This window comes from Scyliorhinus torazame, chromosome 3 (genome assembly GCF_047496885.1).
Source record: "Scyliorhinus torazame isolate Kashiwa2021f chromosome 3, sScyTor2.1, whole genome shotgun sequence".
Lineage (NCBI taxonomy): Eukaryota > Metazoa > Chordata > Chondrichthyes > Carcharhiniformes > Scyliorhinidae > Scyliorhinus > Scyliorhinus torazame.
Genome location: NC_092709.1, coordinates 167,495,436 through 167,521,958, shown reverse-complemented (window position 1 = coordinate 167,521,958; position 26,523 = coordinate 167,495,436). Strand labels below are relative to the sequence as shown.

Sequence of the window (26,523 nt, the reverse complement as noted above, 5' to 3'; positions counted from 1 at the left end):
AACCATGGAAAAATTTTGATCCAAATTGTTAAATAAAAAGGGCAGCACAGTAGCGCAGTGGTTAGAACAGTTGCTTCACAGCTCCAGGGGTCCCAGATTCGATTCCCAGCTTGGGTCACTGTCTGTGTGGAGTCTGCACGTTCTCCCCGTGCATGCATGGGTTTTCTCCGGGTGCTCCGGTTTCCTCCCACAGTCAAAAGATGTGCGGGTTAGGTGGATTGGCCATGCTAAATTGCCCTTAGAGTCCAAAAAAGGATAAGTGAGGTTGCTGGGTTACAGGGATAGGGTGGAGGTGTGGGCTTGAGCAGGATGCTCTTTCCAAGGGCCGGTGCAGGCTTGTGGGCCAAATGGCCTCCTTCTGCACTGTAAATTCTATGAAATGTATAACATTCCTGTTAAAGAAGGAACAGATTTATCTAAATGACTGCAGAATTCTAACTGCTCTATCGAGGAATATTGGCAAAATTACTAGGGTCTCTGTTCAATGTTTCTTTACTCTCTGATGATTCAGAGAATCACTGTTTATATTGGAGCGCTGTGATGAGCACAAATTAATATATATTAGAAAATAATCACCAAAACAAATTGGGGCAGTTTTCAATAATGCTTTCTGAGCAGATGGCTGACAGAGCACATCCTTTACAAAATGTGCCCCTGGTTTTCAATCTGCTGATACTAATGGAATCCAAACCAGACAGGATCGCCAAATGGCAGGAACTTATTTCACCAGATTACAGTCCAGGTAAAATTGTTGAAAATGATCCCAATTGTTTTGCCGATTTTGTTTATAAATACAAGTTTGTACTTAATGGTAACACTAAAAAATTACCCAATCTATTTTAATAATTAGACACAAATGTTAACTCCATTATTCTGAATTATCGCAAAATTATTCAAAACTAGCACAAAGTAAATTATCGGGTTGTCATGCATTAATACTGAGGAATATGCCTCTTCTACCCATAATCTGCCACATCAGAAAGGCACCTTTCACCAAATACCCCACAATGTTCAAATGTGCTTAGATCTCAGAATATTTACTGTCTCGGTGTGTCTCACAGTGAGAACATGTAGCAAATTATTTAAATTTAGCATGTTTAGAAACTGCGAGGAGCAGCAAATGGAGGAGGAGAGAAATCCACATACTATGCAAATGCAAAGTGTGGATTAATACTAATTTATCCCATACAATGTATATCTGCATCGGTGATTTGAAATAAGATTTTTTACTGACCAGTGTTAATAATTTTTTTGATAACTGTAGCAACCTGTCCTCTTAACATGGAGTTGAGTAGTTTGACAATAAGTATCAGACAGGTACACAGGGTAATCAAGGCGGCAGCAAGGAGGATGAGGCCAATTCCTAAATCAGATATGGCTGCGTTCACAAAGATATGATTGCCTAAAAACCAAAGAAGTAAAGTGGAAACATTATATGCAATTCCCGAGTTAATATACCATGAAAATCAAATATCCCATGTTCCCAAATGACCTAATGTCCAACATTATAACATTGCATGAATTCCATAATTTGATATTTCATTAATTATATGACAAATATGGTACATCCATCAGGAACTTGCATATATATATATATCCTTTAACATATTGCAATGTTCCAAATTGTTTCACAGGAGTCTAATCAGATGAAAATTGACACTGAGACATGAGATCATGTAAACAAAAGCTTGGTTAAAGAAGCAGACATTAAAGAGCATCTTAATATGCAGAGCTTAATATTCCCAACTCGGGTCCCACCTATCAGTTGGACCACCGATTGGAAACCTGCATCACTTCTGTTGGGCAGGCTGGTGGGAAGTTGTCAGAGGCAAGAGTTGGTTATCAGAGGCTTCCCATTTCCTGATGCTGGGCCCACTGAGTGTCTGACAATGAGGGAACCCACCACCCCCACAGGTATGCTGCTGACAAACCAGACAGGGTTGCTGGGCAAACTTCAGGAAACACGGGAAATCCGGATGACTCCCATTTAATCTCTGAACCACCACTAAATTTTGGTGGGTTCAGAAATAATTGGTGTCAATTGATTCTTTCATGAGGCTAATTGATATCCGACCATGAGCGAACCAGTTTTCTACATTGGGCCTTTCTCACCTCCCACATAATCATGGGAGATTTTCCTGTCGCTGGGAGACTGACACGTGGCCTCTCCCGGGATTACGAGGGCTTGGCTGCCATATCCTGCTGTGACAGGCTGGATTAAATTCCGCCAGTATTTCTCCCTAGCCCAGTGTTCCTATGCCATACTGAATGAATATGTTTATTCAGTCCTTGTTGGAAGCACAAGCCAGAGGCTATGATACCCTGGGCGAGGGTGCGGTCAATTCCAGCCCCCCTTGACCTGGGGTCCCAACAAAATTGAATTAACCAATAATTCTTCAAAAAATACCGAAAGTATTTTAGTACCAGCCTCCCCGAACAGGTGCCGGAAGGTGGCGACTAGGGGCTTTTCACAGTAACTTCATTTGAAGTGTACTTGTGACAATAAGCGATTTTCATTTTCATTTTCAAAGTCTTTGGCCCTTGTCTGCCCAATAATTATAGTCAGCAAGTTTGTAAATTCAAACACAATTACTTTTTATTTCTAACAAGAACTATAATGAAATATGCAGCAAATAGAACTAGTTAACTATTATCTAATTCCTAATTCCCCCACTTTAACTTGCCCCCCCAACCTTCTACACACACACAACAGACAAACACAGAGGGTGGGAGAGGGGTTAAAATAACAAGTAAAAGGGAATAGATTCTTTGTTTCAGATGATTGTCTTTAAGCAGATCTTCCTTCAAAATAAACTTCCAGATCCAGGGGCGAAGTTCTCCGGAAACGGCGCAATGTCCGCCGACTGGCGCCCAAAACGGCGCAAATCAGACGGGCATCGCGCCGCCCCAAAGGTGCGGAATGCTCCGCATCTTTGGGGGCCGAGCCCCAACCTTGAGGGGCTAGGTTGGCGCCGGACGGATTTCCACCCCGCCAGCTGGCGGAAAAGGCCTTTGGTGCCCCGCCAGCTGGCGCGGAAATGACATCTCCGGGCGGCGCATGTGCGGGAGCGTCAGCGGCCGCTGACGGCATTCCCACGCATGCGCAGTGGAGGGAATCTCTTCTGCCTCCGCCATGGTGGAGACCGTGGCGGAAGCGGAAGGGAAAGAGTGCCCCCACAGCACAGGCCCGCCCGCGGATCGGTGGGCCCCGATCGCGGGCCAGGCCACCGTGGGGGCACCCCCCGGGGCCAGATCGCCCCGCGCCCCCCTCAGGACCCCGGAGCCCACCCGCGCTGCCTTGTCCCGCCGGTAAGGTAGGTGGTTTAATTTACGCCGGTGGGACAGGCATTTTAGCGGCGGGACTTCGGCCCAGCCGGGCCGGAGAATCGAGCGGGGGGGGACCCGCCAACCAGCGCGGCGTGATTCCCGCCCCCGCCGAATATCCGGTGCCGGATACTTTGGCAACCGGCGGGGGCGGGATTCACGCCAGCCCCCGGAGATTCCCCGACCCGGCGGGGGGTTGGAGAATCTCGCCCCAGGTCTTTGTTTGCAGTCTGTAATGGTTTCATGGTAGATTCAATCATTCAAATTCTCTGTAGGTTCAGAAATTCATCAACTCACAGCCTTTCTGGAGTGAGAGAGAGAGAAAATAGAGGGAGCAGGTCCTTGTCCCTCTGTGTCCGGTTCTCAACTCTGCTTTCCTTAGGTCTCTGGAAATCATCCCACTCAGGCATAATCCAGTCTGTTACCAGGAAGAGTACAGCCTTTTGGCCAATTTATTGGCCACCAGCCAATCAATCGTGCCAAGTCCCACCCAATCTCTCGGGTACCAAGAAGTCTGTGTCTTGCTGTCCAAAGCTAGCAGCACCATATACTATGTTGCAACTTATTGAATTCCTCCATCTCTCGGCTGCTTAAAACTTAAAGATATATGTCCATTAAGTATCCATGGATCAAAAATGATAGCGGCAACAAAAAAGGGGAAATAATGGAATCATCAAGAAGAACCCTTACACAGTTTGGTGGCTCTTTCCTTTCAGATGATCAAGTTGCATTCAATAAGTTTGTTGATAATGGTACATGCTTTCTTAAATGATATAAAAGCAATTGATTACTGGACTTACATTTTTCAAGGTTTATTGTTTGCGATATATTTTTTACAGTCCAAGTGCTGTTGCCTTCAGTCCAGCAAAGTTCGGGTGAAGTGCAATTCAGTTCACTGGGGACAGTCACATTTTGCTCTACCTGTAAGACAAAAGAATTATGTAAAATAAGTAATGTTCTTTGCAAACAAACATTATTTGAAACTAAACACAATCCACATCATCATTGGCAAATGCTAAGGGGCCAAACATCCTGCAAAAGAAATTCTGTCAACTAAACTAAGAACCTTATACTACCTATTCCATGTGTACTCTGATCAGGTTGCTGGCTCATTGCCTTTTGTGGCTTCACCCTGCACTGCTTTCCTTGCCAACCAGTTTGTATGTTTATATGATTGTGTCATTTTATGGTTTACTTCACAGCCAACTATCATTCATCATTATTAAATCTGCTGCATTGGATGTTTTTAATGCTGGTGTTGAGTGCTTTTGTGACTGTACCACATTTGCAATAAAACCATGGTCAGCACTGTTGCTTCACAGCGCCAGGGTCCCAGTTTCGATTCCCGCTTGGGTCACTGTCTGTGCGGAGTCTGCACGTTCTCCCCGTGTCTGCGTGGGTTTCCTCCGGGTGCTCAGGTTTCCTCCCACAAGTTCCGAAAGATGTGCTTGTTAGGTGAATTGGACATTCTGAATTCTCCCTCTGTGTACCCGAACAGGCGCCAGAATGTGACGACTAGGGGATTTTTACAGTACTTCATTGCAGCGTTAATGTAAGCCAACTTGTGACACTAATAAAGATTATTATTATATTATGTGGGTAGTAAAATTCTGAGCCAAGGGCTGCATCACCAGAGGTTCAGTGGGACGTGTCATTTGCCTGCTCTGTTGAAGAGCCTGTTCAAAGTCCCAGGGACAAGAGTTATTTGAATAAAATTGGCAGCACCCACACCAACAATCACACAACAGACCACCAACCCTGCACAAGCACAAGGATTACAGAGCAGCAACTGGCTGAGTAAAAGGAGACTTAGGCTGTGCTGGCACAAGTCACCAAAGACTGCTGCATCCATTGATCATTGCAATCAGTTGCTGTTAGATATTGGATATGTTGGCCCCAAAACAGCCATAGTATGTCAAGTGCACCTCCTTCATGAAAGCGTACGTTCCATCATTTGACGTAAATTGGACAGCAATGGTAAGATTCCCAGGGAAGAGGTCTGGTACCTCACCAGCCTCATCACCAAATGGCCCCCTCACCACCCCCATTCCTCACTCTGCTCAGAATCTCTCAGAGCAGCCAGAAAGGTTTAGTAACCGGTTATGTCCCAAATTCCTCTCCTACATCCAAATTCCACTGACTCGAGGCTAAAGTAAGTGTGGTTGCAGCTTCTTTTAAGCTGTCCCCATGATCTGCTGCACCATTTCACCAGCTCATCCTGCTTGTATAAACCGTCACTAAATGCACTCAACTGAATCAAATCGGTAATCTTTTCATCTTCGTTGGCCTTTAATTATATTCAACACTAGTTGATCTACGTTTCTTGTGTCACTTACCATACTAAATGCAGTCTTGCACCATTCCTTAACAAGGCTTTTGTTTGTTGCTGTTGCGTCTCCTGTTGCTATATCGTTTATTACAGATTTATCCAGCTGAAATTAAATTATTTTTAATAATTTAAACATCTAATCAAGACAAAGGAATTGTATAAATTTTTGCATGAATCTTAATGTCGATGAATTCAATTGGATTTTTAAGAAATATGTCTTAGCAGAAGAGCCGACTGTTATTGGCCATGTGAAGTGCAGTTTTTGTGCATGTTTTGCTTGGGCAGTTAAGACCCAACCAGGTTGGCGTGGGACTGGTGTCACATACAGACCAGATTGGGTAACACCGAGATTGCTAGCTGAAAGGACATTCAAAAGCCTGCGACATGGTGTACTGATACCAGGTTTTTTTTAATATACAGAATGTTTTTCAAATTTGAATTTAAATTCTCACACTGCCAAATAAAATATGCCAAGGGCTTCACACACGTGTTATCCATCAAAATTTGACACTGAGCCACATAAAATAGATATTAGATCAGATCAAAAGTTTGCCCAAAGAGGTAGCTTTAAAAGACCATCTTAAAGGAGGAGGAAGAGACTTGGAGAGGGAAGTCCGATGGTGCGATTTTCCGGTTCTGCTTGCCCTGAGACTGGAAATTCCCGCCTGAGATCAATGGACGGTTAAATATAACGGTTGGTTAAATTTTCCGTTCCGTCTGTGACGATTCCTGCAGTGGGCGGGTTCGGATAATTTACCCCCATGTCGCAGTCTTAGTACAATAATCACTTTAACTACTGGGCCTAACCTTTGCCAATAAATTCTGCTGTGCTACACATAGAATTACAGAATAACTACAGCATAGAAAGAGGCTAGTAAACCTTCACATCCTTCCAAATGTATGGTGCCCAGAACTAGACATAATACCACAATTGAGGCTGAACCAATATTTTATATAGGTTTATCATAACCTCCTTGCTTTAGTTCTCTATGCCTCTATTTACAAAGCCTTGTATTCATTATTAACTGCTCTCTCAACCAACCTACCACTATTGATGATTTTTCACACATTTTCCCCTCCGTTCCTCTGCTCCTGTACTTTGTTTAGATTGTACCTTTAATTTTATATTATTCCTCCATATTCTTCCGAACAAAATGAATTATTTCACACTTCCCTGCATTAAATTTCATTTGCTACCTGTCTACCATCTCGCATGCTTATCCGTGTCTTTTTGAAGTTTAACACTGTCCTCCTCACAGCTCACAATATTTCCATGTTTTGTGTCATTTAAAAATTTGAAATTAAACTCCGTAGACCCATATTTAGGTAACTAATAAGTATCAAGAAAAGAAGGAGTTCACACTCTGACACCTAGGAAATTCCACGAGGAAATTTCTTCCAGTCCCGCTCGCTACTCTCTGTTTCCTGTCACTCAACCAATTCCATATCCATGCTGCTACTGTGCCTTTTGTTTCATGAACTCTAACTTTGTTGACAAAAATCACTGTCCCCTAAATCATCCCCAACTGATTCCCAAGGACCAAATGCAGCAATGCATCTTTCTTTGTTGAACTGGAAACATACTGATATAGAAAATTCTGCTGAACACATTCTTGAAACTCTTGCCCCCCTCTGCCTTTTACACCATTACTATCTCATTACTATCAAATTCATCCATTGTAACTATTCTATCATTTTTGTACCTCCCTGCATTTTCCTGCTAAACGTGTTCCACTATACCTTACCCACTAGTTTGACACCTATAGAATGCACCCAGCAATATAAAGGTATCTCTATTGCTTCTTTGCTCTAATTAAATAGATTCTGTCCTATATTTGATCCATCTGGGCCAACCTCCCTTGCCAGCACTGTATTGCTCTCCTCAATCAGTACTCTTATCCTTCTTCCTTTCTTTCCTTCCTGAACATCTTGGATTCTGGAATAACTAGTACCCATTCTGGCCTTTCTCTGAGCTAGGCTTAAGATAGCACCACAACATCATGGGCTGGATTCTCTGGTCTGCTAGCCATATGCTCCTCAGCCATGCGCCGTTCGTTGGCTGTAGGATTCTTTCCGCCAATTGTCAATGGGATTTCCCATTGTAACCACCACGCGCTGCCACAAAACCCGCTGACGGGGCTTTGCTGCTGGTGGGAAAATTGAATCATGGCAACCGGAGAACTCTGGCCCATATTTCCACATGGTTATCTGTGCCAGCCACTCGCCAACCTTATTTGCCACATTTTATACATTCACATATATGAATAGGAATCCTAATTTTCACTATGGGCAAGATCTTCCGGCCTCATTACGCTTTCGCTCAAATGAAATGAGGCTGGTGAATAGCAGGAGAGGTCAAACACGAGATTCGCGCCAGGTGCCAAATAGTTTGCGATGCAACCGGCCTGTTTCCTTCGGCAAAATCGGGATCTCACCGTACCGAGGCGAGAGACCAATTGTCACCACTTAAACCCCATTTCCGTACAACTGATGGAAGCCACCCGTCATCCAATGGCCTCCCGTCACTCAGCAGCCTCCCCAGCAAGTGCTCACGCTGGCGTTGATTAGTACTCCTTTTGAAAAATGTGAACCTGGTGGAAGGGCTTCTGTCGGGAGCTGAGGAGGTGAGTCATCATCCTTGCCGGCAGGTGAAGAGCCCAGGGTGGGCGGGGGGATCTCGGCTGGGGGAGTGGGGGGCGGGGGGGCCTCCACAGGGCTGGGCCGCCATGGGAGGGTGAGGGAGGCACTTGGGGGTGTGAAAACGGGGGGTGGGGGCGTGAACTGCTCGTTGCACCAGCATGCCAACCCCTGGATCATATGTACCTGTTCCGGGGCAACCCTTGTCCCTGCCCGTCTGCCCCACCAACCATCCATAACCCCCACTGACTGCCGAGGCCTCTGGCTGTACGTCTGAAGGCTATTGCTAATAGGGAATTGGCAATCGTAGTTAAATGAGCACTTCACAGATGCCAAGTGGATTCCCCAGGGTGTGCGGGCCATGTAGCATCCTAATCACACCATGATGCCTGGACAGTGTGCCAGAACACTGCGGGAGGCAGCACCTCACGCGCAGCAGCCAACATCCGAACACCCAGGGAGTGGGACAAAGCTCTGGCCTCCACGGCCAGAGGGTGGGTGAGTGTCACAGGGAGGGGGAACCAGTGCCCTGTCCGGTTGACATAGTGAGCGGGTGTCTGGGGTACAGGGTCTGGGGCCCAGTGAGGGGGGCCCGCTGTGGACGGGTGTGTGTGGGCAGGGCGTTCCGGGTAGGGACTAGGGGGGAGATCACTGGAGGAATGGAGGGTCCCGGGGTGGGAGCCACCACTGTTTGTCAGTCTAAGCCCCTTTCCCACTTCATTACAGATATTGAACTCTATGGCAGGGATGTTGGACGCAGAGGCTGTCTGCTGGTGCTACGCGATGCGACCAGATGCCAGAAAAGATGACAGCTGCAGCGTCTGCAGATGCTCGAAGCGGCAGCTAATGTGCCATACCCCGCCCCACACCCTGAAGACCCGGCCGCCCATCAGACTAAGAACGGACCCAGAGGGGGAGTCCCGCAACGGCCCAGGGTTTACAGGACCGCTGGTCCTTTGAACAAATGACAGACAGCGCGTGTCGCAAGGAGGTGGTGCGGCACCTGTGCCATATCCTCGCAAACTTGGCACCATGTGGAGGAGGAGGACACCCACCCCTGGTGACCGTCAAGGTCACTGCTGGTCTGAACCTTTACACCTCGGGATCATTCGAGGCCTCAAGCGGGGAACTGTGTGGCATCTCGCGGGCCACAGCCCACAGGTGCATCTGGCAGGTCACGGATGCCCTGTATGCCCAGGTGAAAGACTACGTCGTGTTTGACATGGACCAAGCCCAGCAAGGTGCTCAGCAGCAGGCTTCTTCGCTATCTCCAGGATGCCCCACGTCCAGGGGGTATTAGTCAGTAAGGCAATCACTATTCACGTGTGACAGGACTACCGGGTAGAGCCCGGTGGTTCCTCACCTCTGCGGCAATCGGCAACCTCTGCGTTGCTGACCGCCCTGTCCTCGGCCACACCAGTCACCTCCAGGGCCCGCTCCTCGAAGGAGCTGAGGATTCTCAAGTCCGGTACCCCACTGCCAGTCTGGGCCCTCTCCCGGTGATTATGGGAGAGCTTTTCCTGGGGAAACACAGAGAGGGCATCGTTAGCCACACGCTTGGTTCAGGCGCCTCCCCAGGTCAGCATCCCCGAATCCTGGGGTCTGTCTCCTCAGCGCCATTGTTGCGAGCTGGCTGGGGTTGGCTGAGCAAGTGCAGCCTAAGTGCTGTTCAACCTTGTTATCAGGGGGCTGGCGAGCGCGGTCGCGGCGAATCAGCTGGCGAGCCGCCATTTGGGGCGAGAAGCCTGTGAGGCCTCGTTAAGTGGACCAGCGCTGATGGCCTCGCTGAGCCTAGTGCCGGGAAGATCACAGCAATTCTCGCTTGCTAGCACACTTGGAAATGTTTCTGGAGAATTGTGCCCTTTGTTACATTCCCTCTTAACCGAATAGATTATCATAGAATTTACAGTGCAGAAGGAGGCCATTCGGCCCATCGAGTCTGCACCGGCTCTTGGAAAGAGCACCCTACCCAAGGTCAACACCTCCACCCTATCCCCATAACCCAGTAACCCCACCCAACACCAAGGGCAATTTTGGACACTAAGGGCAATTTATCATGGCCAATCCACCTAACCTGCACATCTTTGGACAGTGGGAGGAAACCGGAGCACCCGGAGGAAACCCACGCACACACGGGGAGGATGTGCAGACTCCGCACAGACAGTGACCCAAGCCGGGAATCGAACCTGGGACCCTGGAGCTGTGAAGCAATTGTGCTATCCACAATGCTACCGTGCTGCCCTTATAGTTTACTATTCCCCAATTTTGTGCTGTTTGTGCCTCCCAGTTCTTGGTGCAATTTGGTGTTTATCTCTAATGTTACCTCTCAGCTCCCATACGACAGTTTGCTTTTGACCAAAAGGTAGGAATTAAGGAAGTGTAACTTTAAAATAATTCTACAGCATTCCTGGTATTCCATATTTCACCATGGAGAATGACAGAGATTGTAACTGGCAGAGTGATCAATCATGGTTAGCAGGAGTGAGTTCAGTGCAGGGGGGAATAACATCATCAGCAAAGAAAAGGAAGTTTGGATTGAGGAAATTACAATAAACTGGAGCACGAATTTTGAGGCTTAACTTTGTGGAATGATTGATGCATTAGTGGTGTTTACTACACCCCTAAGTGATATATGCTATGCAATCTCCTTAATTATTTAAAATTACAATCAAACAGCCCAGAAAGCTGACTGCAAACCCGATATGTATAACCTATTTGCTAATGTTGAAATAGTTTCAACTCCATTTGGAATTGCCAGTAATTAGTATATAATTCAATTCATTCTGCTAAATTAAAAAGAGTTTCTCTTCCTCCCCCAATGTACAATATAGGGTGCGTTTCAGCGGACAAAAGTTTAAATTGGCATTGGGGCACATTTGGCGGGGTGCTTCTCAGCAGCCACAACGCCGCGAATTACCCCGCTATTCAAAGGCACTTTGAAATGAAATTAAAATCGCTTATTGTCACAAGTAGGCTTCAAATGAAGTTACTGTGAAAATCCCCTAGTCGCCACATTCCGGCGCCTGTTGGGGGAGACTGGTATGGGAATTGAACCGTGCTGCTGGCCTGCCTTGGTCTGCTTTAAATTCCAGCTCTTTCGCCCTATGCTCATTTGTTTTGGCCTCGGGGAGTTTCTCCCTGCTGAGCCCACAAGAAAGAATTCCTTTAGGCGACTGATCTCACCAACAGGAATGGCTGCTCGCATATCGGACGCCATTTTGAGGTTCCCCCCCTGCTTTATTGACCTCCTTCATCTCCCCGCAACCTTATCGAGGACCCTGGGAACCACCCCAATGCCCACCTTCACTCCCTCTCCAATTGGCAAGGCCACCCCGTCTGAACCTTGGCAGTGCCAAACTGGGTGACTCGCAATCGTCCCGGAGCCTGGCAGAGGGCCCAATTTGGGGTTCAACGCAATTCATCTGTTGCGCCTGGCTCCGCGCTGGGCACAATGTGGTCGCTGAATCGCATCCATAATTTTTCACAAAACCATCCTTTTATATAACTCTCTTCATTTGAATCATCAATTTTATGAGCAGAGTTGGGCGGCATGGTGGCGCAGTGGTTAGCTCTGCTGCCTCATGGCGCCGAGGACACGTGTTCAATCCAGCCCCGGGTCACTGTCCGTGTGGAGTTTGCACATTCTCCCAGTGTCTGCGTGGGTCTCACCCCCACAACCCAAAGATGTGCAGGGTAGGTGGATTGGCCACGCTAAATTGCCCCTTAATTGGAAAAAAAATAATTGGAGTACTCTAAAATATTTAAAAATAATGAGTAGAGCAATGTGCGGAAAGCAAAGTTTCCCGAGGCTTTTTTTCACTGATTTCATGATTAAATATGAACCGCTAATAAGAAGTGTAATGTCAAACAGAATTTGAATATTAGTCACATAGAAATATGTGAAAAAAGAATCAGTGTAACATCTCAACCAAAAGACGGCTCCTGTTACAATAGGCTGTGCCTTCAGTACTGCACTGCAATCTCAGCCCAGCTTATTTCATCATGTTTCTGCAATGAGGCTTGAACACGGACCTTCTGACTCAGAGGCCAGAATGCTACCCCTGACCTGTATCGTGATTAAAATTATCTTCACTTGATATAAGATATAATAAATTTTCTCGCTCCTATGTTTTACTTCAACTCACTGATACAGCAATATGCTTATTTAGGCTCAACTGCACGATAATCAAATCTATTTTTTTACAATTGCTTACTTACTGGGAGTTAGAGGAACTTGATGCAAAGTGAAACAATTTAATAATGCCATCTTCTAATGCACTTTAGGGTGACTTTCTTCCTCAGAGTGCTTCATAAACAGTTTCTGGGCGCTACATGAAATAAAAGAGGCTGAGTCTGATATATCAGCTTGTCATCGCTTCTCCACTGTCAAGGCTCCATGCCTTTCCTCTGTGAGTGGACCTGGGCCTGAAATAGGTACAGGACCAGGATTGTGAAGGAAATTAGGTGGGAGGACATTTCTGGCCTTTCCATCGCCACTTCCATCCATGTGATCTCAAAATGATACTATCGGGGTTTGCACTGGGCTCTCCTCAGTCTGACAGCGCATAGGAGCAGCCTGGAGAAGAATTACTTATCAGGCGTGATAACCTTTAACCTTTTCTCAACAGGATGCTTGGGTCTTGAATCTTTCTAGCTATGGCTGTCCAGCAGCCAAAAGAATGTCGCTCAAGATTGGTGGCCAGGAACTTCCGGGTGCGGCGATGACCAGCTGAGTCGCACATTTCGGCAGCTCCCTGTGAAACGGACTTTTGGGCTCTTGATAGGAGCCCCAACGGCAATTTTAACGGCTGAAAACACCGTGCGGTAAACCAGAAGGGCGTTCCCCCTGGACACGGATGGAAAAAGGAGAGGAAAGTGGCCGGATTGCAGCGGATCCTTTGGAACAACGGCAAGGAAGGCAAGCAGAAACCAAGATGGCGTCGGAAGGTGGCAGTATCATATGGGGCCCTGAACAACAAGAGTTTTTGAAACGCTGCGTGGAGGAGATAAAAAAGGAAATGAATAAAGAGTTGTTGGCCCCGATATTACAGGCGATTGAAGGGCTGAAAGAGGAACAAAAGACCCAGGAGCAGGAGCTTCGGGTCGTGAAGGCGAAAGCAGCAGAGAATGAAAACGACATACAGGGCCTGGTGGTGAAGTCGGAGATACAGGAGGCACACCAGAAACGATCTGTGGAGAGGTTGGAGGCACTGGAAAATAACGCAAGGAGGAACAACTTGAGGATTCTTGGCCTTCCTGAAGGTGTGGAGGGGGCGGACGTCGGGGCACATGTGAGCACGATGCTGCACTCGTTAATGGGAGTGGAGGCCCCGACGGGTCCGTTGGAGGTGGAGGGAGCATACCGAGTTATGGTGCGAGGACCGAGAGCAGGAGAAGCTCTCAGAGCCATAGTGGTGAGATTTCTCCGTTTTAAGGATAGAGAAATGGTCCTTAGATGGGCGAAGAAAACTCGGTGTAGTAAATGGGAGAACGCGGTGATCCGCGTCTATCAAGATTGGAGTGCGGAGGTGGCGAGAAGGAGGGCGAGCTTTAATCGGGCCAAAGCGGTACTTCACAAAAAAAAGATAAAGTTTGGAATGCTGCAACCGGCAAGACTGTGGGTCACATATCAAGGGAGGCACCACTACTTTGAGACGGCGGATGAAGCGTGGACTTTTATTGTAGAAGAAAAATTGGAATGATTGGACTACGAAAATGAACGTTTGGACAAAGTGGTGGGACGAGTGGGGGGGGGGGGGCGAAGAGGGATTGTATGATTAATCCTGTGGTATGGTAACTTTTCTTTCTCCCACAGGTGGTGATAGGGGGAGGTGGGGAGGGAGAGGAGATGGGGCGTTGGCCATGGGAGGCGGGGCCGAGGGAGAGGCGCGGGCTTGGTTCCCGCGCTATGATAATTATGGCGGGAATAGAGAAGCAGGAAGGAGGGGGCGCCGCACGGGGCGAGCCGTGATCACGGGGGGAAGCCGAGGTCAGCCAGAGTTTGCTGACTTCTGGGAGCAACATGGGGGGAGTAATTACGCTAGCGGGGGGTCTAGCGGGGGGGGGGGGAGGGGGGAATTACTGGGTTGCTGCTGCTGGGGAAAGGGGGGAGTGGGTGCGGGAAAGGATGGGCGGGGGGGCACCGTCTGGGAGAAATACAGCCGCGTGGGAACTGGGCGAGAAGCTGGAAAAAGATGATGGCTAACCGGCAAGGGGGGGGGGGAAGCCCCCCAACTCGGCTGATCACGTGGAACGTGAGGGGGCTTAACGGGCCGATAAAGAGGGCACGAGTACTCGCACACCTTAAGAAACTTAAAGCAGATGTGGTCATGTTACAGGAAACGCACCTGAAACTGATAGATCAGGTTAGGTTGCGCAAAGGATGGGTAGGGCAGGTGTTCCATTCGGGGCTGGATGCGAAAAACAGGGGGGTGGCTATATTAGTGGGGAAGCGGGTAATGTTCGAGGCAAAGACTATAGTGGCGGATAACGGGGGCAGATACGTGATGGTGAGTGGCAAATTACAGGGAGAGATGGTGGTGTTGGTAAACGTGTATGCCCCAAATTGGGATGATGCCAATTTTATGAGGCGAATGCTAGGACGCATCCCAGACATAGAGACCGGAAAGCTGATAATGGGGGGAGACTTTAACACGGTGTTGGAACCAAGGCTGGATAGGTCGAAGTCCAGGACTGGTAGGAGGCCGGCAGCAGCCAAGGTGCTTAAGGATTTTATGGAGCAGATGGGAGGGGTGGACCCGTGGAGATTCAGTAGACCTAGGAGTAAGGAGTTCTCGTTTTTCTCCTATGTCCATAAAGTCTATTCACGCATAGACTTTTTTGTGTTGGGTAGGGCATTGATCCCGAGGGTGAGGGGAACGGAATATACGGCTATAGCCATTTCGGATCATGCCCCACACTGGGTAGACTTGGAGATAGGGGAGGAAACAAGAGGGCGTCCACCCTGGAGAATGGATATGGGACTAATGGCGGATGAGGGGGTGTGCTTAAGGGTGAGGGGATGCATTGAAAAGTACTTGGAACTCAATGACAATGGGGAGGTTCAAGTGGGAGTGGTCTGGGAGGCGTTGAAGGCGGTGGTTAGGGGGGAGCTGATATCAATAAGGACACATAAAGGGAAGCAGGAGAGTAAGGAACGGGAGCGGTTGTTGCAAGAACTTTTGAGGGTGGACAGACAGTATGCGGAAGCACCGGAGGAGGGACTGTATAGGGAAAGGCAAAGGCTGCATGTGGAATTTGACTTGCTGACCACAGGCACTGCAGAGGCACAATGGAGGAAGGCGCAGGGTGTACAGTATGAATATGGAGAGAAGGCGAGCAGATTGCTGGCACACCAATTGAGGAAAAGGGGAGCAGCGAGGGAAATAGGGGGGGTGAGAGACGAAGATGGAGAGACGGAGCGGGGAGCGGAGAGAGTGAATGAAGTGTTTAAGACATTTTATAAAAAATTGTATGAAGCTCAACCCCCGGATGGGAGGGAGAGAATGATGGAGTTTTTGGATCGGCTGGAAATTCCCAAGGTGGAAGAGCAGGAAAGGATGGGATTGGGAGCACAGATCACGGTAGAAGAAGTGGTGAAAGGAATTAGGAACATGCAGACGGGAAAGGCCCCGGGACCGGACGGATTCCCAGTTGAATTTTACAGAAAATATTTGGACTTGCTCGCCCCGCTACTGACGAGGACCTTCAACGAGGCAAAGGAAAGGGGACAACTGCCCCCGACTATGTCAGAAGCAACGATATCGCTTCTTTTAAAGAAGGAAAAGGATCCGCTACAATGCGGGTCCTACAGACCAATCTCCCTCCTCAATGTAGATGCCAAGGTCTTGGCCAAGGTAATGGCAATGAGAATAGAGGAATGTGTCCCGGGGGTGGTTCATGAGGACCAAACTGGGTTTGTGAAGGGGAGACAGCTGAACATGAACATACGGAGGTTGTTAGGGGTAATGATGATGGCCCCACCAGAGGGTGAAACGGAGATAGTAGTGGCGATGGATGCCGAGAAAGCATTTGATAGAGTGGAGTGGGATTATCTGTGGGAGGTGTTGAGGAGATTTGGGTTCGGAGAGGGGTATGTTAGATGGGTGCAGCTGTTGTATAGGGCCCCAGTGGCGAGTGTGGTCACGAATGGACGGGGATCGGCATATTTTCGGCTCCATAGAGGGACAAGGCAGGGATGTCCTCTGTCCCCATTACTGTTTGCACTGGCGATTGAGCCCCTGGCGATAGCGCTGAGTGGTTCCAAGGGATGGAGGGGAATACTTAGGGGAGGAGAAGAACACCGGGTATCTTTATATGCGGATGATCTGCTACTATATGTGGCGGATCCAGCGGAGGGGATGCCAGAAATAATGCGGATACTTGGGGAGTTTGGGGATTTTTCAGGGTATAAATTGAATATGGGAAAGAGTGAGCTGTTTGTGGTGCATCCAGGGGAGCAGAGTAGAGAAATAGAAGACCTACCGTTGAGGAAGGTAACAAGAGACTTTCGTTACCTGGGGATCCAGATAGCTAAGAATTGGGGCACATTGCACAGGCTAAATTTGACGCGGTTGGTGGAACAGATGGAGGAAGATTTCAAGAGATGGGACATGGTAGCATTGTCAATGGCAGGGAGGGTGCAGGCAGTTAAGATGGTGGTCCTCCCGAGATTCCTTTTTGTGTTTCAGTGTCTCCCGGTGGTGATCATGAAGGCTTTTTTCAAAAGGATAGAAAAGAGTATTATGGGTTTTGTTTGGGCCGGGAAGACTCCGAGAGTGAGGAAGGGATTCTTACAGCGTAGTAGGGATAGGGGGGGGCTGGCACTACCGAGCCTAAGTGAGTATTATTGGGCTGCTAATATTTCAATGGTGAGTAAGTGGATGGGAGAGGAGGAAGGAGCGGCGTGGAAGAGATTAGAGAGGGCGTCCTGTAGGGGGACCAGCCTGCAGGCTATGGTGACAGCCCCATTGCCGTTCTCACCAAGGAACTATACCACGAGTCCGGTGGTGGTAGCTACACTGAAGATTTGGGGACAGTGGAGACGACATAGGGGAAAGACCGGAGCACTGGGGGGGTCCCCGATAAGAAACAACCATAGGTTTGCCCCGGGGGGAATGGATGGGGGATATGGAATGTGGCAAAGAGCAGGTATAACGCAATTGAAAGATCTATTTGTGGATGGGAAGTTTGCGAGTCTGGGAGCGCTGACCGAGAAATATGGGTTGCCCCAAGGGAATGCATTCAGGTACATGCAATTGAGGGCTTTTGCGAGGCAGCAAGTGAGGGAATTCCCGCAGCTCCCGACACAAGAGGTGCAGGACAGAGTCATCTCAAAGAAATGGGTGGGGGACGGTAAGGTGTCGGATATATATAGGGAAATGAGAGACGAAGGGGAGACTATGATGGACGAACTAAAAGGGAAATGGGAAGAAGAGCTAGGGGAGGAGATTGAGGAGGGGATGTGGGCAGATGCCCTAAACAGGGTAAACTCGTCGTCCTCGTGCGCCAGGCTAAGCCTGATTCAGTTTAAGGTATTACACAGGGCACATATGACTGGAACACGGCTCAGTAAATTTTTTGGGGTGAAGGATAGGTGTGCGAGGTGCTCGAGAAGCCCAGCGAATCATACCCATATGTTTTGGTCATGCCCGGCACTACAGGGGTTTTGGATGGGGGTGACAAAGGTGCTTTCGAAAGTAGTAGGAGTCCGGGTCGAACCAAGCTGGGGGTTGGCTATATTTGGGGTTGCACAAGAGCCGGGAGTGCAGGAGGCGAAAGAGGCCGATGTTTTGGCCTTTGCGTCCCTAGTAGCCCGGCGCAGAATATTGCTAATGTGGAAAGAAGCCAAGCCCCCGGGGGTGGAGACCTGGATAAATGATATGGCGGGGTTCATAAAGTTAGAGCGGATTAAGTTCGTCCTAAGGGGGTCGGCTCAAGGGTTTACTAGGCGGTGGCAACCGTTCGTCGAATATCTTGCGGAAAGATAGATAGGGGAGAACAAAGAAGGCAGCAGCAGCGGCCCAGGACTTGGGGGGGGGGGGGGGGGAGGGATGGGGGGGGATGGGGGGGGGGTGTGGCCTGAGACAAGGCAGTTGCCAATTAGGGCTAGTTTTTATTTTTTGTTATTTAATATTTATTTATTTGTTGTTGTTTTTGTTTAAATTTAAAAAAGGTCATTATTATCTGTATTGTTACAATGTTGTGTAAAGGATGCACAATGTACTGTGTTGGTTGACCAAAAATTTTCAATAAAATATTATTTAAAAAAAAAAGATTGGTGGCCAGGGCAATAGATAGAATCATAGAATCATAGAAGTTTACAGCATGGAAACAGGCCCTTCGGCCCAACCAGTCCATGCAGCCCAGTTTTTACCATTAAGCTAGTCCCAGTTGCCCGCACTTGGCCCATAACCCTCTATACCCATCTTACCCATGTAACTATCTAAATGCTTTTTAAAAGACACAATTGTACCCGCCTCTACTACTACCTCTGGCAGCCCATTCCAGACACTCACTACCCTCTGAGTGAAGAAATTGCCCCTCTGGGCCCTTCTGAATCTCTCCCCTCTCACCTTAAACCTATGCCCTCTAGTTTTAGACTCCCCTACCTTTGGGAAAAGATGTTGACTATCTACCTTATCTATGCCCCTCATTATTTTATAGACCTGCAGAAAGGAGGACCTACAGCAGACGTCCTGCTTTCAAGCACTGTTCCACTGCAATGCATAATCCAGTGCCATCAGGCAGATTGAGAGTTTCATAGGCACTGAATATCTTGGGCGCACTGCATCAGTCTAGCACCAGCATAGAAGAATGGAAGGAAAGGAAAATCATCTACTATTTGGGTGGGTTGGGTTAATGTTTGAATAATGATTCCATCATCACTGTGTTGTAATGGCTTACCTGTATAATAAGATCTGTGAGGGGGTCAGTAATGACGTTTAGCATTTCTGGAGCATTTTCACCACTCTTGATATCAAATGTTTCCACAATAACCTGGGTGAGATAGTATAGATAGCCAGTGGCTGCTTCAATTGGTAACAGGATGATCACTGAAAGCCAATTAAAGAAATCGTGCACAGTTGCACCTGCAAAGGCTCTAGAAGGGAAATAAGCATTGTTATTACATTCATAATCCTAATTATCCTAACAATCCAGCCAACAAATCAGCGTTAGTAGCATTTAAAATTCTTACTTATTAGTTTGCCCTGTTAGAATTGTCTGGGGCTGAGGTTTGCGAAAGGAGATTTTAGGCATCATTTCCTCATCGATCAATAAATGTTAAATCAGCATACTGTTAGTGGCTGCAATTTATGATATATGGGAAAGTGAAATTAAATATTATGGGATGAACTTTTCTCGCCTCTCTGCCTGGGGAAAGCTGAGTTCATAGGCACATAGGAAAGAGAAAAGGGACAAAGACACGTGAGGCCACCCCTGTCTCCACCCCTTTACAGTATCCAAATACTTTTGGATTGTTTTTCCAGGGGATAGCAGGACAAGGACAAAAAGGTGAAACTCTCTGTACAGCCAGCTTCAAGGTTGCTGATTATTAACACTGCCCAAGGCCTCCAAAGTTGCATCTTTGCACTGATTTCTAGAAACAACTACTTTGCAGTTACATAAACTGTCATTGAAATTGCATCATAAAGGGGCTGGGGTGTCTTATTGCTAATAATGCACATCATATAAAGGAAAGAGTTAGACTTTCAAATACAGTTTTGATTTATCTGGATTTATATTTCATATCCCTGTTATACTGCCAACATTGTTTTGTTATTTTAACAGTGAACTGCTCACTAAAACCAAAGTCTCTTTCCTCTCGTGATATTTCATGTACATTTCTAGTTAACACATGATCCAAATCAACCATTTCTCCAACAAATTGTAGAACCTTACAATCCCCTGTATTAATTGCATTGTCCATTTCTCTGCTCACTTAACTAAACTTGTTAACGTCTTTCTGACTTTAACATGCAGCATTTGCTATTACTCCCAGTTTGGTTTCAGCTGTAAATTTGGACACTTGGAACACAGTTACTTCTTACAAATCATTTACCCTGAATGGCAATGAATCGTTTTTATGGGTTTGTAAAGTGCCTATAATTACATGGAATTTACCACACAGAAATAGTCCATTTAGCCTAAATGGTCTGTGGCGATGTTTATATTTCACCTTATTTCATCAAATCCTCTCAGGATAACCTACTATTCACTTCTGGCAGCTCAGAGGTGGGACTTACTGCTCAGATTAGGGTTGAAGTGCCACCTTAACCTAATAATGCATCTCCAAGTGTTAAATGTCTGCAGGGCAATCTGCCGCGGTGGGGGGTAAACTCCCCCCCCCTCAGCCTGGCTGATTTTTCTCCGTGGGCTGCACAGGCCCTGACGCCCATTAAATCCAATTCCACATGTTTATCTAGGCGACATTTAAAGTACGTTTTGCCTTAATCACTCCAAATTCCTTATTCTAACCACTTTCTTTTTGCCTGATACATGATAAAAAAAAGTGAAATCAAATTATGTACCAGCAACATTGTTCCTTTTACCCTCTGTTTGAAGGAGAACAATCCCATTCTCTCCACCCCCCCCCCCCCCCCCACCCCCCTGGATTTCCACAATACCCAAGTCTTTAATCTCTGTACAATTCCAGTAAATCTCTTCTGTACCCTCTCCTTCCTAAAGAGAGGTACCTTTTTTTATTTTTCCATGGGATGTGAGTATCATTCGCCAGTATTTGTTGCCATCCTGAATTGCCCTTGCACTAGGCTTGCTAGGCCATTTAGGAGGGCAGTTAAGAGTAATCCTCGCTGCAATTGGTCTGGAGTCACATATAGGTGGGAAGACTTCCTTCCCACTTGGTGAACTAGATGGGGTTTTACAACAATCAATGATAGGTTGATTATCATTATTACTGAGGCTTGCTTTCAATTCCAGATTTTTATCAATTGAATTTAAATTCTACCAGCTGCCAGAGTGGATTCAAATCCATGTCCTCAGAGCACGAACCTGGACGTCTGGATTACTAATGCAGTTACAATATCACAACACCAACCATCCCCTCATCCTGTCTCCTCTAATACTCTAGCTGGGGCCTTAACTCTGAAAAGATTTAGTAATAACTTCTGAGGAAGGGTCATCATCAACATGAAACATCTGTCTCTCTCTTCACAGATGTTGCCTGACCTGCTGATATTTCCAGCATCTTTTGTTTCTTCACTTCAGATTTGCAGCATCTACAGTATCAGCAATAACGTCCTTACTTTTGTAGTCCTTTACCTCCATTTACAATGCCAAATAATCTGAATGTTTTTTTTAAACTGCCTTCTCAACTAGTCCTACCGCCAACAAAACCTTGTTTCAGATATCACTGCTCCTCAACCTCCTTTTAAATTGTATCATTTAGTTTGTATTGCCTGTCATAGAATCCCTACAGTGCAAAAGGAGGCCATTCGGCCCATCGAGTCTACACCGACCCTTGGAAAGAGCACCTTACTTATGCTTATTCCCACATCTCCACCCTATCCCTGTAACTCTGTGGCCCCCATCTAACCTTTTTTGACATTAAGGGTCAATTTTCCATGGCCAATCCACCCTAACCTGCATATCTTTGGACTGTGGGAGGAAACCGGGGCACCCGGAAGAAACCCACGCGGACACGGGGAGAAAGTGCCAACTCCATACAGACAGTTACCCAAGGTCGGAATTGAACCCGGGCCCTTGGAGCTGTGGGGCAGCAGTGCTAACCACTGTGCCGCCCTGCTGTCCTTATTCTCCTTACCAAAACGAATTACTTCACACTTCTCTGCGTTAATGTACTTTAGCCAGGTGTCTGACCATTCCTCTAGCCTGTGTCCTGCACTTCCTATCATTGGAATTGTCCTTCCCCATCCTACCCCTCCCCAATAACAGAAGTTTGCCTCTTTTAACCAATTAGTTTACTATCAGATAATTTAACTCTTGCCAGCTTGCCCTTCTTCCCCTGCCAATCTGCTCTGCCCAGTCCCTGTGGTTTTGGATTTTTACTGCTACAAAAAGGAGTTCAAAGAGGGATGGACGGCGTTTCAACCCACCTCCTAAATTCATTTCGGTCTCCGGATTGCATCAGGGCCACGATCGTGTTGGTGACTGAGGTGCCGATGTTGGTTCCCATGATCACGGGAATGGCGGATCGCACTCCCAACACTGGAAAGAAACAGCGGTACCAAGATAAGAGAGAGAGAGAGACAAGCAGCAAGATCTCAAATCATTGCAACAAAAAATGACCTGTGGTGGAGGCAGCCTGGCTGGGGGGCTGATGTTTGGAGGGGGTGGGTGGGGGCAGTGTGTACTTACAGCTGGAGGACACCATGCTGACAACGATGGAAGATGAGGTGCTGGAACTTTGCACCAGGACCGTGACCAGGATTCCGATCACCAGCCCAGCCACAGGGTTCGCCAGCACCGCGTTATCTTTGAAAATATCCCCGGCAGCTTTACCTGCAGAACAACAGGGGCCAGAAAGCAAGAAAGGACATCGAGAATGAGGTTTGTTCTGCTGCAAAGTTGCCTCCCCGCGCTCGTCCTCCTTTGCAAGTGCCCAAAAGCCCAGATGCAAAAAGTTGCCAAAAGATCTCACCTCCCACCAGCTGGAATGCTGAGCCCAGGACGTCCAGGGAACAAACAAACAAGTAGAGGAATCCAACCAGTAAGGCGATTTTCAACACCGCTTCCACCACACGAAAGATTTTCCTCTGAATATTCAGGTCTACCAACAGGAACATTTATTCGCATCATTATTGTTGCTAAAGTTATTTATCACCACATTGTGGGAAATGTGTCTCCAGGCGGAGATAGGGAGGGGGGGGGGGGAATTATGTACCTCTCCACTTGATGCCAGTAGCCTCGAGTTTGGGCAATGCCCAGGGATCTTCCAGCTCGTCCTTCACCAGGGTGATGGTCGAATAAGCGGAGAACAACTCCGGTTCTACAGCGGGCCCTGGCACAGAGAGAGAGACACAGATAGGGGGAAAGGTAAATGACACCAGGAGAGGTAGTGCGCAGAGAGAGCAAGCAAGGTGAACTGGGCTCTCCCGCATGGAGCTGGCATCCCAGCTGGTGGTGGTGGGAAGGGAGGGAGGGAGGGGACATCACTTACCATTCACCGATGGCTTGGAGTTACTTCCCAGTTCCTCAGTCCCAGAGCTGCTCCGTGAACCCTCCAACTCAGCACGAGGAGGAGCCATGGTGTCTGCAAGGTGCAATGTTCAAAGATTTAGAGTTCCCAACACCGATTCCTCCAGACCTGGCTCTCCACTGGCAACAGGCGCGAATAACCAAAAGAAACACTCTCCCTGGACTTGTTTCCCCCATCCTCTCCTCATCCCACACGCCAGCGGCGCCCAGATGCAGACCAGGGTTTTTTTTTAAGTCAGTTTTGTTCCCCCTAACCGCAGGAACAAGGCTTAAAATGTTCCCCAAAGGGAAGACTATCAATAAAGAATGTTTTTCTAAGCCCCAGTAACAAGTGGACCAATTTGATGCTACCACTGTACAGAAAGACAAAAGTAGTGAATAACAATTGAAGCAGGAAATCAGAAAATGCTGGAAAATCTCAGCAGGTCTGGCAGCATCTGTGGAGAGACATAGTTAAAGTTTCAAATCCAATATGATGCTTCTCCCTATTAATAACATATATAATTTAGAAGCAAAATTCTAAAGCAACTTAAACGTTAATGTTAACTTGCAATAGATAATTAAACGATTGAATGCTAATTCACTAGCTTCTACCAGTTTACTCTTCTGCTCACCGGATCTTTCCTGGTAGAAGACAGAGAATGCTGTAATGGTGAGTGAAGAAGACTTTCTTTACATCCCACTCTGTGTGGGTTATATAGAGCATTGGCAGGGGCAAAGTCTAAAATCAATGACGGTGACTCACGTACTACACCACAAAGCCCCTGCCTGCCAAATTATCTAAGTGAACCTTTGTAATATATATCTATAGCAAGAATCTATTCAGTATAGCAACTATATTGCTTTCGAGATATAGTTACATAAGCTATGGTTAAATTCCATCAGCGTTTCAAGATAAAGTTATGAAATGAAACTTTTGAATAAACTACTGATTTAGAACAAAGAACAAGGAACAAAGAGAAGTACAGCACAGGGACAGGCCCTTCAGTCCTCCAAGCCTGGGTCAATCATGATGCCCTAAATAAACTTGTCTTTATCCATGACTACCCGAAATCTTATGGAATAATGGTCACTAAGCCCAAAATGCTCCCCACTGAAACATCAGTCACCTGGCCTGGTTCATTTCCCAATACCAAGTCTAGTATAGCCCCCACCCTAGTTAGATTGTCAACATACTGTACCAAAAAGCCTTCCTGGACACATCTAACAAATTGTTCTCCATCCGAGCCCCTGGCTGTAAGGGATTCCCAGTCAATATGGGGGAAGCTAAAGTCACCCATCACAACAACCCTGCTTTTTTCACACCTTTTCTGTATCTAACTACACAACTTTTCCTTTTCTCCACGGGCTGTTGGGAGGTCAATAGTACACTCCTAACATTGTGATTTCACCCTTCTTATTCCTGAGCTCCACCCATAATGCCTCACTACAAGATCCCCCCAATGTGTCCTCCCTCAACACACAGTTGACCAGCAATGCAACTCCCCCACCACTTTTGTCTCCCCTTCTGTCCCGTCTAAAACAACGATATCCCAGAATGTTAAGCTGCCAGTCTGGTCCCTCCTTTAACTATGTCTCCGTAATTGCAATTACATCATAGTTCCATGCAGTAATCCAGGGTCTCAGTTCATCTGTCTTATCTGTTATACTTCTTGCATTGAAGCAAACGCACACCAGACCTACAGTCCCACTGAGCCCTGCGGCTTCCTCTGCCGGCTCTTACTTTGCGCTATGTTTATCTCAGTCTCACTTTTTTCCCCAGTTTCTACACTTATTGACCTGCTGTTCTGGTTCCCACCCCCCACAACACTCGTTTAAACCCTCCCGAATAGCACTAGCAAATCTCCCGCCCAAGAAATTGGTGCCTCTCCTGTTCAGGTGCAACCCATCCTTCTTGTACAGGTCCCACCTTCCCCAGAAGACAGCCCAGTGATCCATATATCTAAAGTCCTCCCTCCTACACCAGCTCTTTAGCCACGTGTTCAACTGTCCTCTCTCCCTGTTCCAAGCTTCACTAGCATGTGGCATTGGGGGTAATCCCGAGATTACTACCCTCGAGGTCCTGCTTTTTAGCTCCTGACCTAACTCTCTGAATTGTCTCAGCACGACCTCTTCCATCTTCCTGCCTATGCCATTAGTACCAATGTGGACAATGACATCTGTCTGTTTACCCTCCTGTTTCAGGATGCCCTTTAGTCATTTAGAGGCATCCAGGACCCTGGCACCAGGGAGGCAAGTCACCATCCCGGAGTCCCATTTGCGGCCACAGAAACGCCTGTCTGTGCCCCTGACTATCGAGTCTCCTGCTACTATCACTCGCTTGGACCGAGCTCGCACCCTGCTCTATAGCAGAACCAGTTGTGGTGCTACAAGCCTGGCTGCTGCTGGTATCTTCCCCTGAGAGGCTATCCTCTTAACAGTATCCAAATCTCATCCACATCACAGTATCCAAAATGGTATACTTGTTAGAGAGGGGAATAGCCACAGGAGGCTCCTGCGTTACCTGCCTGCCTCTTCTGGCAGTCACCCATCTACCTGTCAGAACCTGTGGTGTGACCACCTCCCTGAATATTGTGTCGATCGCACTCTCTGCCCCTGCATTCCCTGCAATGTGTCCAGCTGCTGCTCCAACCAAACTACGCCGTCTGTGAGGAGATGCAGCTGGTTACAATTCCTGCAGACATAGCTGTCAGGGACGCTAGAAAACTCCCTGATCTCCCAGATCTGGCAGGAGGAGCATACCACTGCCCTAACTGCCAGCTCTGCCCTTGTACACGTAAGAAAGATATATGACTTCTCCCAGAATCCTCTTCTGCTGTCTCCACTGGATGATCTTCCTCCTGCTTGTCACTGGAGGAGTTCTTCAGCTACCCATAGTACAGTTGTGGTGACTGAGTTGACTTCTCCTAGAATCCTCTTCTGGCGCCTCTGCTGGATGATTACCCAGATGGTTTATCCGGGTGATTACCTCGATGGTTTATCCGGGTATTGGGTCAATGATGTGCCCTGTGTTAACTCTGCTTCAATGTAGGAATGCATGTGATTGGGTTCCCTGG

At 47.5% G+C, this 26,523-nt stretch overlaps 1 protein-coding gene across 1 annotated transcript in view; it reads right to left on the bottom strand.

The window, feature by feature from the left end:
• Positions 1–23,651, bottom strand: part of LOC140408802 (sodium-dependent phosphate transport protein 2B-like) — a 33,941-nt gene extending 10,290 nt beyond the window's left edge. The window contains exons 1-9 of the mRNA XM_072496519.1: positions 23,430–23,651; positions 23,154–23,270; positions 22,911–23,039; positions 22,628–22,771; positions 22,366–22,477; positions 19,196–19,391; positions 5,661–5,756; positions 4,125–4,245; positions 1,235–1,402 (exon numbers count right to left, since the gene is read on the bottom strand). Coding sequence (XP_072352620.1) covers positions 1,235–1,402; positions 4,125–4,245; positions 5,661–5,756; positions 19,196–19,391; positions 22,366–22,477; positions 22,628–22,771; positions 22,911–23,039; positions 23,154–23,270; positions 23,430–23,517 — 1,171 coding nt within the window. The 5' untranslated portion in view covers positions 23,518–23,651. The remainder of the gene's footprint in view (positions 1–1,234; positions 1,403–4,124; positions 4,246–5,660; positions 5,757–19,195; positions 19,392–22,365; positions 22,478–22,627; positions 22,772–22,910; positions 23,040–23,153; positions 23,271–23,429) is intronic.
• Positions 23,652–26,523: the final 2,872 nt, after the last annotated feature.